The sequence below is a fragment of the Ips typographus genome, linkage group LG2 (genome assembly GCF_016097725.1).
Source record: "Ips typographus isolate SLU linkage group LG2, UJ_Ityp_2.0, whole genome shotgun sequence".
NCBI classification, from domain to species: Eukaryota; Metazoa; Arthropoda; class Insecta; order Coleoptera; family Curculionidae; genus Ips; species Ips typographus.
The window spans coordinates 23,840,179-23,860,499 of NC_138423.1; the positions used below are offsets into that span (position 1 = coordinate 23,840,179).

The 20,321-nt window shown below is 34.1% G+C and overlaps 2 protein-coding genes across 6 annotated transcripts in view; both read left to right on the forward strand.

Annotated features, from left to right (window-relative positions):
* LOC145724137 (uncharacterized) overlaps positions 1-20,321 on the forward strand; it is a 193,424-nt gene that overhangs the window by 151,332 nt on the left and 21,771 nt on the right. For all 5 annotated transcript variants that reach the window (XM_081972241.1, XM_081972239.1, XM_081972240.1 and 2 more), the window contains exon 5: positions 19,417-19,566. In XM_081972241.1, the coding sequence (XP_081828367.1) occupies positions 19,417-19,566 (150 nt within the window). The remainder of the gene's footprint in view (positions 1-19,416; positions 19,567-20,321) is intronic.
* Positions 13,095-14,057, forward strand: LOC145725165 (uncharacterized). Its single transcript, XM_081973797.1, has one exon. It carries the CDS (start codon positions 13,119-13,121, stop codon positions 13,989-13,991), a length of 873 nt encoding a protein of 290 aa, XP_081829923.1. The 5' UTR covers positions 13,095-13,118; the 3' UTR covers positions 13,992-14,057.

Here is a 20,321-nt window from a genome sequence, read left to right on the forward strand (position 1 = left end):
GTTATATTCCATTTCCAGATTTTGCCGCCCCCTCTTTCTCCCGCCTGCACACACATATATTCTTCATATCTCCAGCGGTTTATCCTTATTAAGAACAGTGCGAGTTCTAATTTCGTCAAAGGCATATTCTCGAGAGCCTCGCTCAACCGCAGACATCTGGATAGAATAAAGGATATAAAGTTTCTCCGGTTGCGTACAGCCAGAGAACCGCAAAACCATAAAACGGAAAATTTGGCGGCGGCAGTAAATTTTATACCCGCCTCCCAAGGCTCAGTTTTCTAAACGGTATCGATGTTGTTTGCTTTTTCGTAATTGTTTGGGCGAAAATCTTATAATGTTTAAGACAGTTGTAGAGGGCTCTGAAACTTTTCAGAAAATTCTCAGTAGCATTTAGAGGTCTTTAGCACATTCAAAACGGCCTCAGAAGCCTTTGACAACTTAAAATAACCCTGGAAAGGTTTAAGACACTTGTAGATGCCTCTAGCAATTTAAAACAGTTCTGGGAAGTTTTAAGACAGTTGTAGAGGGCTCTGCAGCTTTTCAGAAAGTTTTCAGTAGAATTTAGAGGTCTTTGGCACATTCAAAACGGTCTCAGAGGCCTCTGACAACTTAAAATAACCCTGGAAAGGTTTAAGACACTTGGAGAGGCCTTTAGCAATTTAAAACAGTTCTGGGAAGGTTTAAGACAGTTGTAGAGGGCTCTGAAGCTTTTCAGAAAGTTTTCAGTAGAATTTAGAAGTCTTTGGCACATTCAAAACGGTCTCACAGGCCTCTGACAACTTAAAATAACCCTGGAAAGGTTTAAGACACTTGGAGAGGCCTCTAGCAATTTAAAACAGTTCTGGGAAGATTTAAGACAGTTGTAGAGGGATCTGAAGCTTTTCAGAAAGTTTTTAGTAGAATTTAGACGGTTTTGGCACATTCAAAACGGTCTCAGAAGCCTTTGACAATTTAAAACAACCCTAGAAAGGTTTAAGACATTTGTAGAGACCTCTAGCAATTTAAAACAGTTCTAGGAAGGTTTAAGACAGTTGTAGAGGTGTCTGGAATATTTCAGAAAGTTCTCAGTAGCATTTAGAAGTCTTTGGCACATTCAAATCGGTCTCAGAGGCCTCTGGCAATTTAAAATAACTCTGGAAAGGTTTAAGATACTTGTAGAGGCCTCTAGCAATTTAAAACAGTTCTGGGAAGATTTAAGACAGTTGTAGAGGGATCTGAAGCTTTTCAGAAAGTTTTTAGTAGAATTTAGACGTCTTTGGCACATTCAAAACGGTCTCAGAGCCTTTGACAATTTAAAACAACCCTAGAAAGGTTTAAGACATTTGTAGAGACCTCTAGCAATTTAAAACAGTTCTAGGAAGGTTTAAGACAGTTGTAGAGGTGTCTGGAATATTTCAGAAAGTTCTCAGTAGCATTTAGAAGTCTTTGGCACATTCAAATCGGTCTCAGAGGCCTCTGGCAATTTAAAATAACTCTGGAAAGGTTTAAGATACTTGTAGAGGCCTCTAGCAATTTAAAACAGTTCTGGGAAGATTTAAGACAGTTGTAGAGGGATCTGAAGCTTTTCAGAAAGTTTTTAGTAGAATTTAGACGTCTTTGGCACATTCAAAACGGTCTCAGAGCCTTTGACAATTTAAAACAACCCTAGAAAGGTTTAAGACATTTGTAGAGACCTCTAGCAATTTAAAACAGTTCTGGGAAGGTTTAAGACAGTTGTAGAGGGCTCTGGAATATTTCAGAAAGTTCTCAGTAGCATTTAGAAGTCTTTGGCACATTCAAATCGGTCTCAGAGGCCTCTGACATTTTAAAATTACTCTGGAGAGGTTTAAGACACTAGTAGAGGCCTCTAGCAATTTAAAACAGTTCTGGGAAGGTTTAAGACAGTTGTAGAGGGCTATGAAGTTTTTCAGAAAGTTCTCAGTAGCCTTTAGAGGTCTTTGGCACATTCAAAACGGTCTCAGAGGCCCCTGAAAATTTGAAATAACTCTGGAAAGGTTTAAGATACTTGTAGAGGCCTCTAGCAATTTAAAACAGTTCTGGGAAGGTTTAAGACAGTTGTAGAGGGCTATGAAGTTTTTCAGAAAGTTCTCAGTAGCCTTTAGAGGTCTTTGGCACATTCAAAACGGTCTCAGAGGCCCCTGAAAATTTGAAATAACTCTGGAAAGGTTTAAGACACTTGTAGAGGCTTTTAGCAATTTAAAACAGTTCTGTGAAGGTTTAAGACAGTTGTAGAGGGCTCTGGAACTTTTCATAAAATTCTCAGTAGCCTTTAGAGGTCTTTGGCACATTCAAAACGGTCTTAGAGGCCTCTGACAACTTAAAATAACCCTGGAAAGGTTTAAGACACTTGGAGAGGCCTCTAGCAATTTAAAACAGTTCTGGGAAGGTTTAAGACAGTTGTAGAGGTGTCTGGAATATTTCAGAAAGTTCTCAGTAGCCTTTAGAGGTCTTTGGCACATTCAAAACGGCCTCAGAAGCCTTTGACAATTTAAAAGAACTCTGGAAAGGTTTAAGATACTTGTAGAGGCCTCTAGCAATTTAAAACAGTTCTGGGAAAGTTTAAGACAGTTGTACAGGACTCTGGAACTTTTCAGAAAGTTCTCAGTAGCCTTTAGAGGTCTTTGGTACATTCAAAACGGTCTCAGAGGTCTTTGAAAATTTAAAACACCTCTGGCAAGGTTTAAGACACTTGTACAGGCTTCTGGCACTTTTTAGAAGGTTCTCAAAAGAATTTAGAAGTCTATGGAATTTCTAAAATGGTCCTGGCAACCTCTGACAATTTAAAATAACTCTGGGAAGATTAAGACACTTGTAGAATGATATCATTTGCAATTAGAGGTCTCAGACATTCTCACAAAGTTGGTCATTTAATTTTAACCTTTCTTTTGGCAGTAAGTAAATGAAAATTGAATATGCCGTTGAAGTTCCGTCGTAACGAAATTAAAAAGTTCAGATTCATGGCTTTTGTCGCCGGGGCCCCGGTCCACGGAAAATACTGAAACTTTCGAACTGAAAACTTTCTTTTTCTGTAATAGAAAATATAATTTAGCTCGTCGCCGGATCGATACAAATTTAGAAGCGAGGTGCGATTTCGTTACTTATTTTATTCGACGAAAAATGGAAAAAGCGCTAACTTTCCACGGGAGTGGGGAATTTTAAATGGCAATAATAAAAAGTTTCCTAGTTTTCTCTTCCCGTACGGCGAACGGGATTTCTCAATAAAAATTTCAATTTGTTTCCAATTTAAAAGTTATAATGAAAGACGTATTTTTCGAGTGACGTTTCGTTATGAAATTTTACGTGTCCGAATTCCTCCAGTTTATCATTGGTACAGTAGTAGTTTCTCATAACATAAAAAAAAAGTTTTTTTCATTAAACAATACAAAAACTAGTAAACTACAGCACAGTAAAAGCCAAAACTGAAAAAATAGCAAGCCTTGGAAGGAATGCTTCAACTACTGGTTAGATAGAAGATAATTTGTCACTTAGAGCTTATGTAAACGCAGTTTGGTAAGTTTTGTTATCCAAAGACGCCATTGTTATATTTCTGTTTATGGCTATTTTTTTGGTGGTGGAACTAAAAACTTTTGGTAGCGTTTTTAAAAGGTTTTCTGGTATTTGAGGTTTTTGATGCTATTTCAAAAATGATTCTCAATCGCATCTCAAAATAGTATTAAAACATTTTATGCTTTGAAAACACTGAAAATTTGTGAGGTTGTAACGCAATCCTACTTTTGTTTGATTTTTGATATGTACATTTCTAAAAACTTGTAAATTTCCATTTCATAATTACCCCACTAAGCAACCTCCTTTAGAAATGTATATCACATTTTAATATGAGCATTTTTAATGTTCAATTACTGCGCTATTTTGTAACGCTGTTCTGGTTGAAGCCTAAAGGTATAAATTCAATCTGCATAAATGAAAATTCACTCGATATTAGAGGGTTTCAATAGACTCTCTGAAACATGAATCTAAAATGAAAATTCCATGTCGACGGTATTGTGTGTGGGTACGATTTAATAGGTTTTTCCCCTTAAGGCCATAATCGAGAAAATAGTCGCTGTACCCTAATTAGGATTTGACCTACGTGTGGTTTGTGAAAGGTTGATTATTGAAATTTTGCTCACGTTCACAGTTTAACCAAGTTTATCCTACAACGATGTTAGCAATAATGAAACCTTTATATTCCCAGTTTCAGATTATCAGTCGGATTGGCCAAACATGACCAGATTACCTACCACGTCCAGGAATAGAAAATTGGTTGCTTCGTATGTAAATAATTACAATTTCAAGTTGAAGTATTTAAGCTGACAACTCCCATTTACTCAACTACTAATTACAACTCTGCCAGAGTTGAACAACGCTCTCTCCAACCAGGAAAACGAACAATTTCCGTAATAATCCCACCACTTTATATTCGCGAAATGCGAAATTAAAAATATGCAAAACGACTATATTTACCGGCATTAAACGTTTCGGTACCTGGGCTTGACAAGAAGTTTCAAATTGCCGAAATGGCAATAAAAAGCTTCCACTTTTACTCGTGCATCTAACTATGGCAGAATCTAATTTAAAGTTTATGAAAGGAAAGTTGCGAAAGGTGCTAAAACGACGGAACGGCAGAGGAAAATTAGGTTTCAAAACAAATCAGGATTTATAGGTCGCTATTCGGGGTTTATAATGTAGGTGTGCGTTGAGTGGGGTGGTTTGGTACGGATAAAGTTAATTCACATAAAATTAGATTAGGGTTTGACCCCTAAAACTAGTTTACGGTTTCAAAGACGAAAAACTATTTTCATAACCACTCTAGCTGAACAAGGGAGCAGTAATTGTGCTAGTGATAAAATAACCGTTTTATTTACTCCCTTGATAGAATAATATTATACAGGGTGGTCCAGTTTTAAGTGTCAATAATTCACCATTGACAATCAAAAAATAAGTTGACTTGCATTATGTCATTTTTCTGAAAAACGTTTCCTAAGGAAAATACAGTCCTCCAAATTTCCATTTAAAAAATCGTTTTATAGTTTAAAACTGAACATCCAAGACTTGTGAAAGTCCAAATTTGTACTGAATAGTCTAAAAACTTTTTTACTACTAGGAATGGTCTTATGATTCGCTTTCTCAGACTGCCATCCTGGTTGAGTGTCTGAAACTGGCATTCAAGAACTAAAAAAAGTCCGGAAATCAAGACAAAGATTGTATTGTGCATGAAACTCATTTTTTACTACTAAAAATAATATAAAAGTTGACTTTTAATGCTAGAACTGACTATACTAGGACTAAAGAGAGTCCAAAAGTATATTTTCAAGACTTTAATTGGTGTACAACTCAATTTTCTGGACTGGACAACAAGTCTAGAAGTAAATTAAATTTTCGGACAATTTTATTTCTAAAAATTAGTTCTCAAGACTATTATTGTAGCATGTGGTACCAACATTTTTTACTTTTATTACTGAAGAAACTTGACTTTTGGAAATAGTCTTAAACTCGATTTTTCAGTCTTAAAAAACACTAAAAACAGTCTGAATTTCTTAGAGGTGCTACAATTTATTGCACCTATGAGTGTAGAAGTCAATTTAATAGTGAAGAAGCTTGAAATAACATTTTCAAGACTATGGTCAGTGCACACACTGGCTTTTAAGCCTGATAAGTCAAAAACTTTGTAAAGATAGTCTTGAAACTCGATTTGAGGCACTGAAAGCCTTAAAACACTAAAAACAGTCTAGTTTATTAAGAAATACCCGAATTTTTAGCACTGAGGTGTCTAGAAGTCGATTTAATAGTGACAAAGCTTGGAATGTCATTTTAAGTATATGAAGAATGTTTGCTATGTCAATAACTTGGTGAAGATAGTCTTGAAACTCGATTTTCCAAGCTGAAAGCAGTTTTGAAGCACTAAAATTAGTCCAGAATTGGAAGAAAATGAAAAGCAAAGTAAAAAGCACGAAAAGTTAGTTTTCAAGACAATTTTCATGAATCTAATGTCAATGTCCTGCATCTAAGACTATTTTCAAGACTAAAATATTGAAATTTGTCTTCAAATTATGAAAACTTACTTCAAATGCAAATTTTAAGCTTCTGATGTCACATTTTATATTAGTTCAGTCACATTTTGGGGTTCAAGTCAATTATTAAGGTTTAAATGTATGAATTTGTTGTAACAAATTCTTGAAAAAATAGTTTTTATGTCTACAAGTCAATTTTCAGTATTAAAGTCTCTCGATTTGCATGAAAACTGGTTACAAACACAATTTTTAAGCTTCTGAAATTTTTATCTTTTCTAAGTCAATTTTCAAAACTAAAGTCTTTCAGTTTGTCTGGAAACTATGAAAACTGGCTACAATAATATTTTTTAAACTTCTTAAGTGAATTTTCCGTTTCCAAGACAATTTTTAAGTTGGGTTGGGTTAGTTTTGGGTCTTTGACCGTAATAACGTGTAATAAAGTGCTTGTTCCAAATTTGATCAATATTGCTCCAACGGTCTGACAGTTATGACAAAAAAAACGATTTTTTAAACAGAAATTTGAAGGACTGTATTTTCCTTAGGAAGCACTTTTCAGGAAAATGACATAATGAATGTCAACTTATTTTTTAATTGGCTATGGATTGGTGAATTATTGACATTTAAAACTGGACCACTCTGTATAACAAGCATTTAATGATAGTTATTACTCACCAAGATGAAGGAAGAAATAATTCTTTTTATAAATGATATCTTAGGATGTTTTTGCTCAAACAAAAGTTGATCAAGACAAAAATATCCTTAGAAAATATTCAAGTACATATTTTTCATGAGACCATAGTGATTTTTGCTTTCAACGGAATACAATTTAGTTTCTTACTTAATTTTTTCTTGATTTTCAATGTGTTTTCCTCAAAACGGATATCACCAGCTTATCATTCAAATTAAACAAAAATTAACATTCAAGTCAATTTTGGAAAAAATTCATCCACTTTTGTCTGATTGTTCACCTGTTATGGTTAACAATTGCGGATAGTAATTAATGGAAACAAAATAATGAATGCAGTACTAAAAATAGATTAAAATCAATAGACCGGGATCGTGGGAAACGATCAACAATCGAGATTTATAGAATGGAAACTTTTTAAAAGCCTTTTGTACCCATCGTTTGCTTGAATATTTTACGTAATCCTTCAAAGTTCCATTTAAAATTATAAAGAATGCACGAACTCTTCCGGCCTGTTCATTTTTAACGCTAATGCATTTATAACATAATCCCTTTACAATCTGAAAAACGCTTTTAAGCTACGTCTGTTAAGTGTATTCTGTTTTGCTGGAGGTTTTCCTTGAAGATCTTCTAAAAATGCATAAAAAAGGACAGTTGGACCATTAACGTTAAATAATTGAATGTAAAATGAACTGGTTTTTTTTATTAATGACTGAACAGCACTTTTAGTTAACATTATTATTTAATAATAGAATACAAAATTATGTAATTGTAATATCTGAAATAATTATGGATTTGCTCCAATGCTGATAAATGCGCTCAACTTTAATTAAATTCGTAATTCTGGTTTCATGATTTTATTTGAAAAATATTTATAACTTGTATAAATAATTCTGGACGGTGAAACAGGTAATAAAGTTAGGTTTGCAATTTCCATTAGCAAAATTAATTAGCGCATTTATTTAAATTGCAGGGGATGTTATTTCAAAACGTCCTCTAATCAACTAATATACAACTTCCAGAAATATTATCCGTCATTCATTTGGCACTCTTCTGATTTTAATTACACGACTTTAATAAATCTCTCCTTTTTGTCAAGCTTTCTATCGGAAAATTCAAATTATAAACCTCGAGAAAACCGCACTCGAGAGAGACGATATAATAAAGCCCACCCCAAAATTTAATAACTGTAACAACTTTAATTTATCTTGTCTCGTGCCGGAGACTTATATAGAAAGAAAAGCAATTTCTATGACGTAGTGCCTCGACTGGAAGACCCATTCAGCCTCTCTTTTTGCTCGGAAAAATGGAAGTTTGTGATTTAGCAACCGGCGCCTGCTTAAACCACTAGATATTGAGGTTTTTCCTCGAAAAATTACGAGTTTATTCTTCCCAGCTTACTGGTGTCCCACTATTAAATTAAATCGGACAAACCTTGGCTTAAGGGGGCTCTACGTTGTTTTTTTTTATTATTGTCGCAAAACTAACCCAACATAAAACGTTATTGTGCTGGAAAAACTCGTTTTGTTAAAAAGAAGAGCACTGCTTTAGTTAGTCCTTAACGAAGTGTTTGTAGGAAGATTGTCCAATGACAGGAAAAAGTCTTGTTGTGTAATCGAATTAAAACTGATGGAGATGAATACTGTTGGGTGTGTTTAAAATGGTTGTTCTAAATAGAAGGCAGGAACTAGTTAAGGTCGAGAAGGGACTGAAATATAGGCGTTAGTTGGGAAGTCGCGTTAACTTTAACAACCTGAGGGCGCGTTGATGCAACGATAGGGCTAAGATTTATGTGCGAAGTTTATCGGCAATTTCTGGAAACTGATGGTTCGAGTTGTTCCGAAACTTGCAAAACTTTTTTGCTAATAATTCTAAAATTTAATAAATAATACTTTGACGCCAATATTGTCAATCTTGAGATCTATGAAATTCAATCGATCAATATCAACAAACTTGTCTATAAAGGAAAGAAAAAAATCATCCAAACAGGATGTAGTAATATAAAATAGAAGGGTTTGAAGTTGTGGGTTCTCGAGAATAACTCCCTTACGGTACCACATAGGGAAAAAACTCTAAGAATCAAAGTTGTAGAGCGAAAAATTCCCTACAACTTTACTTCTTAAAGTTTTTTTTGATTAGTGAACAAATAAGTGAGTTTGGAGGGTTTGAATTTGGTGGGGTCTTTAAAGTTGTGGTTTCTCGAGAGCAACTCCCTTACGGTACCACCTAGGGAAAAAACTCTAAGAATCAAAGTTGTAGAGCGGAAAATTCCCTACAAAACCCTTTTTTGCCCACTCGGCTAACTGGTCGAACAACCGAGTTACGGGGGATTGAAGATAATCACACAACTCAATATATATTAATATCGTTTTTATTACGTAACAGTTTAGTCGAGAAAATGCAATGGCCATATAAGAGATCTAGTTTTTGCAAAAAAAAAACTATACAATAATAGGAAAAATCGTAAACAACTAGTTATTTACAAAAAAGTGTATCAAAAAAACAAAAAAATACGAAAGGGGGGGGGGGGGGGGGTTTGACAACCGAATGACAGCTACTGTTAAACTGACGTCAGAAATGGATTCCCCGACCCCAAATTAGTCGAAAACGAGTACCATCAAGACCCCTTTATCTTAACCCCAACGGGGTGAATTTAGGTTAGGTTAGGTCGGTTTTGACCGTTCCACTCTTTTGCCCATATCTCGGAAACGGTTCGAGCGATCGAGCCGAATTTTTTGAGATTAGATAGGCCGTGACCGAACGCAACTTTGACCTTCTACACGCTTTGGCCGTACGGTGGCGCGTTGAAAAACCTTTTCGACCGGCTCGAAGGACCACATGTGTGCACCGTTCTAGAAATAATAGTAAATAACTCTGTTATATCAAACTTTTACTAAAAATACGCGATAAGGAAACTCGCAGAGGACTGTCAGGGTTAACAAATGACGTTTGAACGAACGGGCTAAGTTGACTGATAAGCCCGCTAGAGGGCGTCAAAGTTACACTTTGCCATATCTCGGGAACGGTTAGAGTGATCAAAGTGAATTTTTGAGGTTAGGTTTTGTCCTTCCCCCCCCCCTTACCCTACACTTACAACTAGAAAATTTACATACCCTAAAAGCACCATAAAAACGTGTTTTTTCCTTAAATCATGTACATTTCAGTAAAAAAATTAACCTAATTTCGCCGCTAATTAACTATAACTTAATTAATTAATAATGGCACTAATTAATTATTTTTATTATTTTAAAAAATCACAACGCCTTGGCAGTTTAGGCAGCAGTTTTTTTTTATTAAAAATAGAATAATTTCTTCTTGACCTACTAAATAGTTATTTTTATAAATATTGATATAAAACACACAAGAATGTTAACTATAAGAAATGATCTGACAAAACTCATTATTGTAAAGAAAAAAAGATAAAAACTAAATTTATGTGCCCTAACACCAAAGAAATCACTATCGAGTTAACAAGCTGTGGAATTTTATTATTTTTTAAAACAAACTTTACTTTTTTTCAAACTTTCTAGCATTAAGTCACTTAACTACATTGTTTTGCTTGCATTCCCAAAATACAGTTTGATGTATTGTGGCATCAAATTACAACATCCCACTTTGTTACAATGTTGTTGCACGACATAGTTATTACACAAGTTACGTTTGGCAACTTTGGTAAAAGCGGTTGCCAAATTTTTTTTCTTTTGGAATTTCGTTTCATTTCAACCATCACTACTTGTGTTCATTTTTGTCTTAGCGTTGCCGTTCCACCTAGAAGTTAACAATTCGATTTATGACTTGTCTGGCGAACTTTTTGTTGAAAGGAAGTCATTACTTAAAAGCTCAGAACTTTCTTCAGATTTAGTGTGGACGTAGTTTTCAGATTTAACTAAATTACGACTGATTCAAGTAATTTTATTAATCTGTAAATGATTAAGTTTATTTCATTTTAATTCAATTACTAACAACTTTGGAAATTGGAAACTAACTGAATTTAGCTTAAAGAGCTCGACCTTTAGTTATTCCAAATTAAATTTCCTCTTCCACTTTTAATCTTGAACCTATCGATTAGTGAGGTTAATGTCCGAAAAAAGAAGTTTTGTATAAAATGCATTCAACCAAATTCAATCTAATTTTGTTACTTTTCAAGTATGTTTTGTTGCTTTGTACCTTTATGGGATGAAATTTGACAGTTTTCAAGTTTAGAACAGAACAAAAAACAGTCATAACTGTCAAAATTTCTTTCATAAAGCATAAAATATGTTTGGTACTGCTTATACGGATCAAGACACGATCTTAATAGTGTTTTATGGTTATACAGCTTTATTTAGAGGATTTTGACGGTTGTCATATTTAAAAATTGTCTAAAATTAAGTCAGAGATACAAAACCTAATGTTGTTAATGCCAAAAGTATATTGATGAAGGACATGAAAATATAAAATGCATTCAACTATAGTCACACTAATTTGGTTACTTTTCTAATATGTTTCGTGGTTTTGTAAGAGTTGACCTAAAAGCTTAAAAATTAAGTCAATTTTCACATTTTTTAATCAAATACAAGTCACTATTTTAAAATTAAAACAAAATTAATTATAAGTTATGTCATTTTCATGGCAAAATTATTTACTATTTCCATCCATTCTTTAAAAAAAAAACATTAAACAAACTTTTATGAAATAGATAATCAGACTTTTCTGATCAGCTTTCACTCCTATCGATTTTACTTGGATAAAAGTGCTTTTGAATCGATCAAATAAATAAGAAAAAAACAGAAGGTTACCAAATTTCCAATCGAAAAAAACATGATTAAAGAGGCCGGCACCCTTAATTTCGTTTTATATATACGGGGCGGTAATTTCGTTTTTCTATTTGACTTGGAAATCGGCTCCGGGAACGGGAAATTCGACAATAGCAGAAGGGGCACAAATTATGTTAACGGGGCAGCAAAAATCAACTGTTCGCCGGTACGAAATCGAATTAACCGTGACCTTTTTCTCATTGTTGGTTCGGCTTTTACAAAAGAAAATGAAATTTCCTTAATTTGGTTTTCGATTTTTCCAACACGGAAAAGGTGGATTGTTTGTGTTATCGGTTTGATCCGGGAACTGGTTAAAACGCCATTCTCGTTCCGCAATCTACCAGCCACGCGCTACAAAATTGTTACCGAAAAAAAATAGCGAAAACAACAAAACCCTTTTCTGGGTAATCAATTGCGGGATACCGAATGCCGTGCCGAAATAAAGAGAGAATCGCATATTCCGCTTCGTCGGGCGGAAAGCCGCCGTTTTAACACGCAAAAAAGCCTCCAAACAAATTTTTAAACCATATTCCACTTTTAGTTTTAATTACCAAACTGGGAGCCCGTATTGGCTTAAAAATAGAGAATTTTGGAACTTCAAACACAGTTCATTTCCGCTTTTTGAAAGTGACTACAAATAGAATCAAATGGAATATCAACCGGTGCAATGCAGAAAATAATAAATTTTATTCTCCTCGTAAAAATTGGAAATGCTGTGTAAATTACAGGAAATCAATTAAATAGTTTAATCTTAACTGTCTTAATTTAACTTACTTTTCTGTTGACAATATGAAAGATGTTAACTAGTTTAACCGTTTTGTCTTTTTCAAATAATAGAAATGAACGTTTGACAGATATGTAGGTTAGGTTAGTTATAGACAGTAAAAAAGCATTATACTATGATTGTAAAACTGCACCTAAATCAATTTAGATTAAACCGAGTCACTGAATTTTTGATAGAAAATACAAAGATTTTCAGTTTTGTGGGAATATCTCCCATAAATGACCTTTTAGGGCAAAAGTGCCCTAGTGCTATCTTGTAGAGAATAGAATTCCCAACAACTTTCCCTTATTACACTTTGTTGATGTTTTTTCAAATAACTTAGTTATTCTTGAAACAGTTTTGAGAAAATATCTCTTATAAATGAAAATTTAGGGAAAAAGTTCCCTGATGCAATCTTGTAGAGAATAAAATTCCCTACAACTTTTTCGATATTTTTCAAATAACTTAGATATGCTGTCGTTTCATTTTTTGAAACAGTTTTGGGGGAATATTTTCCATAAATAACATACTAGGGCAAACGTGCCCTGATGCAATCTTGTATCAGAAAATCTAAAGTAGTGAAAAAGTGACAAGACAAGAAATTGTAATATTTTGTCTAGCCAAGTCCACATGTGTAGTATTTGCGTAAATCACAGTAGTGTTCTTAGTTTGTGTTTAGTCAAAAAAGCAATTTTCAGCTTACTACTTTTTCTTGACCAAATTACGAACAACACTCTGATTTACACAAATACTGCACATGTAGACTTACCGTTCGCAACAATAAATCCATGTCATTGAGTCTATGACACTTATGTCAATAGAAATTGACTAAAAACTGAAAAATTTTTAGTGCACCAAACACAATGGGTGATAGTGATACCGCAGAAAAAAGCACTACTTTTACAATCACCAAAGTTCACGTACGACCTGGCAAACCGTTCAACATGGAAACTCCCATAACTCCAAACTGGACCAATTGCCTTACCAATCTCCCGCTTATTCCAGAACAACCGGGCAAGTATGTTCCGATGCCGTACACATTTAGATTACCCGGTGCTTCCAAACCGACTCAAATTAAAAACGTCGTGGCCAAAAGTCCTCCCTTTCACGTTTTAGTGGACCACACTTTGGCAGTGATCTGGATGATTTTTTCTACGGAAAAGTATGCCAATTCTCCACTAGGTATTGTACAACTGCAATGGGCTTTAGCCTTTTTAAAAACCATCTTCCTCCGAACCGGGGAACGGCCAAAAGACGTGGAAATCTGCATTGAAAACATCGAAAACATCCTAATCGACCGATACGCCGCTATGAATCAGGAAATGGATAAAATGAACAGAATCAACGAGACTGTACATTTTGCTGATGGAGCTTTAGGCTCCAAAACGGTGGTCACTAAAAAGTTTCCTTTCTCGGTTAACTATGCTGATTTGGTTAACGTGCTGGGAGAGAACAAGATCCATGATGAACCATCGATAACGTCACAAGAAGCACAACAAGAATTAGAGAATTTGAAGAAAGCGGCTGGAGTCGAATCCATAGAGAAATTGGACTCCGTTTCAAGGGAAAAAGCCATTAACGTGCTGAAGATGTGGTACACGGAACAAACTGGAAAGATTAAGGAAGAAATGAAGAAGCTCAAGTCGATCCAAGATCAAATCCAGAACGTCAATGATGGTAATTTTCAATACTTGGATGCAGCACAGATGGAGTTACTGTTTCTTGGTGAGGATTGAGTTTGAAGTGAGTCAGATGATTGTTCAAATTTGCAAATAAACCATTATAATCTGTTGATCTAAAAATAGCGGTTTTGGTTGTTTTTTCACAGTTTTAAGCGTTAAACTGCTTTGCTAGCAACGTGCAAGATTGTTTCATTCTAAGCAATTTGTTCTTCAGGGTCTCATTCACTTTTTTTTCCTCTTGTTTTATCCTCCAAATAAGTTATCTCATTTGTTTTGCTTGCTTCTTAATATTCTCATTTTTGGCAGGCACCTGGGAAATTTGACTTTTTTGCTTTTGACTACAAATACTGTATCATCTGCGCAATAGTGTTGAAAATATCGATTGATTGTTTATTTTTGACTGCAGGACAAAATCACTATTTATCCCATAATCTGTTATTCAACAGCTATATTGATTAAGACTGCTTACACCCAATAAGTCACTAATCTGGATTTTCTTAATACTACCCTGTTTTCAACTGTTGCAGTTGCAATTTTTTTACGGTTTTAATACACAAGGGACTTAATTTGTCATATAGTCAATATTCTGGTTTTTAAACCTTTTTTATTTCTGACTTTTGACGTTTTATCCAGTAGGATATTTTGACTTTTTACATTCGATTATTTGGAAAAGGTCACTGTTTGTTTTGCTCGAAAACGAATTAAGGTTTGAGGGGTTATTGCACCATCGTACTTAAGTCAAGCGTAGTTGAGAATGTGATTCTTCTCACTCGTTCTGTCACATTCAAATCGACGGTGCAAATTGGGGTTAGACGAACAACCTGATTTTTAGAATTGGATTACAACAATTTGTACATTTGGCATATTATCAAGTACGTTTTGGACCTAAAAAGTGCGTCTGGTTACGTGATTTTATCAACATCAAAGTGTCAAGTCAAACAACTTTTAAGATTATTCCTAAATAAAGCTTTTCCGTCTTCTTAAACCACGTTTAAACTAGAGTTTAATTAATATAGGACCAACCATTACTTGATCATTATTTTTGACGTTTAGTTGGATGTAATTACGCAACTTTTAGAATCAAATCAATCATGGCTCAGCTTGTTTTTTGCCTAGGAAACTACCGCTGCGAATCTGGCAATATTAAAATTTTCGCCGCATAAAATTTAATTTGAAATTATACGTTGAGAAGGAAAATTTCCCGAGCCCGTAAATAGTTGCTTGTTTATTTTAATATTTATTTTTTAATTTTGCCGTGTCCGAAATATTCGAAACATTAATTAGAAGTAAGCGTCGTCTGTTAAACTTTTAAGGGGGACCCGGGACGTTATTCTCGTTGCCAACGAAATTAAAAGTACGTAAAGCGCCTGTTTACCTCTGCATTAAGCGAAATTAAACATTTTGGCGTAATTAATGTTGCATCCTATGTTTTTACGTCAACCCAGGATGAAAACGTCATCGTTCCTGGAAACCGGTTTAATTATAATTAAAACGACAAGATAATTTTTGTTTCGTTTTCTAGTCAAATATTAAAATTACGAAGTAATTTGTCTATGTAATATTACAAAAAAATTGAAAGGTTAGGAAAACAGTACTATGACAATAGTTTTCAGCATTTCTTTAGTAGTAAATATAGATAAAAAAAAATCCTCTGTTGCTGGTTTAGTTTAGTTTAAAGTTTATCTTCGTTATGTCTGTCTTCTCGATTACATAATGAAGAAGGCTTCTAAATTAAGAAGAACTATCATAATATGTCAACGTTATCAAAAATATGTAACAATACCAAATTAAATAGACCTAAATATGAAATCGATTACTAAATGATCAGTATTACATTTGACCCAGCCAAGCCATCAGATTTGTCCATGTTCATGTGTTGCATTTTGCATTAATGAACGGAACTTAATTTGACATTTGCATATTGGGACTTTAACCGTTGCCAACATTAATAACTGACCGATTTTGATATTCTTAACCCATTTGCATGTTAATTCCCCGCGGACTACGAGCGGAATTGCTTGAAGTGGACGCTTCGGAGCATAAATCGTGGAATTCCCAGAACCAATTCCATTAAGCGTCGACAACAAATCAAAAAGAAATTTCGAAGTTTGGAACTGTCGGGCCCTAAATCATAGATCGGGCCGTTTTAATTTCTAAGGCGAGCAAAAATGCAAATCAGAACCATCAATTTTGGTTTTCTCTCCAGGCGATTTTATTTCGGTTTTAAATGCTAGAAACTTATTCCGCCCTTTCAAACAGATTGTATCTCTCAGTTTTACTTAAACTATTTAGAAAGTTTATCTCGGGGTAGAACAACTATGGAGAATGGAATATTATGGAACATCAGCTGTACCAATTCTGGATGAGTTTGAAAGGAATTGATTAATCGCCAGACTAAGTCGCCTTAATGTATAAGGGACTGAGTAAATCACAGACGATCGATCCAGGAACAGGGAGGGTGAGGTGGGAGGATATAATATTGTGCAGATCTTGGGAGCGACATGATGTACGAGAGGGTGGCCCAAATCGGAGTGGACACCGCCCAGGGGGGTCATGATGGAACGGTCCCCCGGGCACTTCTCGCACGTTCGCCTGCAGTTTCCTCCCCCCCACGTCTACTTCGCATTAACCGCGCGTTCCGTTTTGCAATTTGTAATAACCAGATGTTACCCGGATAAGAAACCAGACCCGGGAATTTAAATAACTCCAGGAAAAATATTACTTTTTTATTTTCGGTTGTTTAGTATTGCCCCAAATTCAGTAACATTAAATGGGAGTGAGTGAGTGATTAAATGATCAGGCAATCACATTATTACTGAATTTTCTAAAATGTCCCATGTTCTGACGTTTCGATTTCTAGTCATGGTTCTCTTCAGAACTCTCTAATTAAATAGCGAGCAAGATTAAACATTAAAAATATGACTATTATCAGTCAAATGGTTAAATACAAAACGCTTTTGCACTTTTCCATTTTACTTACTTATAAAAATAATTGTAATTCAAATTAATTTTAGTTCTTTGTTGAAGAAACTGTGTCGTCACAATATTAATACTTAAGAAATGTTAAGCTTACAAAGAAATTAAAAAAACACGTGACCGAGGATTGATAAGCAGACTGAATGGTCACGTGACTCAAGAAATGTCACTGATATTGGTTACCCTAAATTTATGGTGTTTTCAATTAAGCTGCTATGACCGAAGTAGGAGGGAATAAAGGCTGTTTCTAATTCAACTCCTATCTTTGTCTGTCATACTGACCTTTTTTTCTTTTTTCAACATTTTCACTATTGTACAGGGTATTAGCAACGTTGCAGTAGTTTTCTTGAATCGCCATTCTGATGTCAAAATTGATATACAGTGTGACCCATTTAGAATGGAAACACCCCTATAAAATTTTAGGTTATTAACCGATTTCAATTATTAACCGATTTCAATGATTTTTTTTTTGAAATAATTAGGAATGAAATGTCTATTACGGGAGAAAATTTTAAATATTTATTTCAGTTTTCAGGTCATATTACGATACTTTTTCTTGATAGAAAATGGAGAATTTTTATTAGCGATTTTTTTATTGAAAAAATTACTACGCCACTGGATCTATAGTGCTTTCAAATAGCTGTGACCAAAATTAAAAAATTAATTTTTAATTTTTTTATTTTTTTTTATTAATTTTTTTTTTTTATTAAATTGATCAATTAATAATTAACAATAAACAAGTAAATAATAACACCATTTCTATGGCAACAGTTGATGCAGGGTGTTCTTTTGTGACCGTTAGCTTAGAGGATTTTTGAATTTTAATTTGTCATAACTTTGTTATTAATGAATGGATTTTTATGAAATTTTGGTCACAGCTATTTGAAAGCACTATAGATCGAGTGGCGTAGTAATTTTTTCAATAAAAAAATCGCTAATAAAAATTCTCCATTTTCTATCAAGAAAAAGTATCGTAATACGACCTGAAATAAATATTTAAAATTTTCTCCCGTAATAGACATTTCATCCCTAATTATTTCAAAAAATACATCATTGAAATCGGTTAATAACCTAAAATTTTATAGGGGTGTTTCCATTCTAAATGGTTCACACTGTATGTCAAATTTTAGACACACGTTTAGATTATGTAAGAATTAAAATACAGGTGTTTATTAATAAAATATCCTGTGTTTTATTTGTTCAACTGATAATTCTCGTTTTTCTGATTTCAGTTATACATATTTATTTTATTGAGGTTATGTAAGTTTTTTTAAGAAAATAGTGATTTGTATTGTTTTTTGTATGAAAACTGACAGAATATCAACTTTTTCTGCCTCAAAATATACCATTCGAGCCTGTTCGTTTTTTCTTCACTTAATTATGTTCATATACTATCTGATCATTTCCAATCAATTATTTAAGAATGTCAAGCTGAAAAACTATCTAATTCTATCGTGTGCCTGGTAACCGAAATTGAAAAGTCACGTAATTATAGAAATCTCTTTTTAAGACATTTCTGCTTACACAAATTTTAAATTTTGCAAATCGAAATGTCAAGCTAAAAGTGCGAAAGTGTCAAACTATAATAACAACCTGTTAAATACATTAGATGGTCATGTAGGTAACTAAAAGTGTATAGTAATTTACTATAGTCTATCCGGCGAACCTACGGAGTAATAAAATTCGATGGGCGGCTACTTTGGTCAACCCGCATTACACTGTAAAACAGTACGTAAAAGTGAACATGAGACCCGAGAAGTCCTTATATTAGAGAGAGAAGAAGATATTATATTGTAAAACGGACCGGATATGGACCAATACTAAATGACGGGGCGGGTCAACCCCTCCTAAATTTCGCTTTTATTACTCCGTAGTTTCGCCGGATAGACTATAGTAGCGATATGGCATTTATTGGAATTTTTGAACATTTCTCATTTCAATTTATATATTAGATATTTGCAACTAACAAAACATTTGCCACTTTACAGTATTAAAAACATTAGGGTTGTATCTATCAAATCAACTAAGATGCTTCGGTATCTTTAAGTAGGTACATTTTTTGAGATGACCTAGTAAATAAACTATAGCGCCCATACTTTGAAAAATATTCCCAAACCCACGATACGTTTATCTTACTCGTGCATCGTGGCGCTCGGTTAGAATATTAAAATTTATGCCACCTGCTAAAATATCGTGCCCCCCTGTAGGTCAAAATAGACACATAAATTTCAGTCCCGTGACAGAAACTAAAATGGGACTATGTCCCGTGCCAAAAATGTTAACGGTCTTCGCCCCTCGCACAAATTTATTTAATGTACGATAAGAAGATATTGTCCCATTCAAATTAATTTCTTTAAATCTTGACAAAATAAAATGACACTTTTTTTGTAGCATTCGTGTAAATCTCTGCATACTGGGTAGTTTGTGATTAGTCAATTAAAATTCTAAATTGTGTCATAAAATAAACTTTTGTGTTAATTATTTATAAAACATTTTTTTGCAGGAACGGATACTGTAACTGCATCATTTGACTTCTTCGACTCATCCAGTGCTCACGATTTAACGCTATCACCTCAGACCCTTTCAAATACTACAGAGGCCTTAATAAATGACAATTCTAACAGTTTAGGACTCGGTCATGATAGCGATGCCGGTAAGTTATTTGGAAATAATTTCAAAAAAAAACACATGATGGATGTTCTATTGCTGTTGAAGCAACAATACCCGGTGGAAATAAGCCGTTTTCCCTTCAAACACGAGCGCTCTCTCCATTATCGTCGTTATGGAAACGACGGCTGTCAATACCAATCGGCCGTTAAACGCAGCCTTAATTTTTGATGCATAATGCATTTTCCAGCCTGCGTTTATTTACTTACCAAGCCGGCTTTGAAATATCGCTTTCGCTCGGTTTTGATGTTTATTTTATGCCAGTATCGGGTATGTCAATTATACTTCGTTTTCTCGACTCAAAAATCTACTTAAAGATTGGTTGAAAATGTGTAAGTAAAAGTGATCAGGATATTCTCGTTAAAGTACCTGAATAAGTTTAAATAGAGAGGGAAAACTAATTGAAGAAAGTATTTCTTAGGATATTTCCTTCAGCTAACTTAAAAAAGTCAAAAACATTTGAGTCCTTCTGAATTACAATTTACTATTCTGATTGTTTATTTTGGAAGTTGGGATTGCGTTAAAACATTTGAATTCTATGAAAGAAGAATAATTAATTATTGACATTCGGGCATAAATTAGGTAAAAATTCTGTTCTGGAATACCAAAATATCTCTTCAGCCCTCTCAGAATGTTGAAAAATAAATAACTAACTTAAACTTATTAAAAACTTATTAACAAAAACTCAGTAAATTACTAGATTATTGACAAATTCACATATTAAAGGAAAATCATAACCAG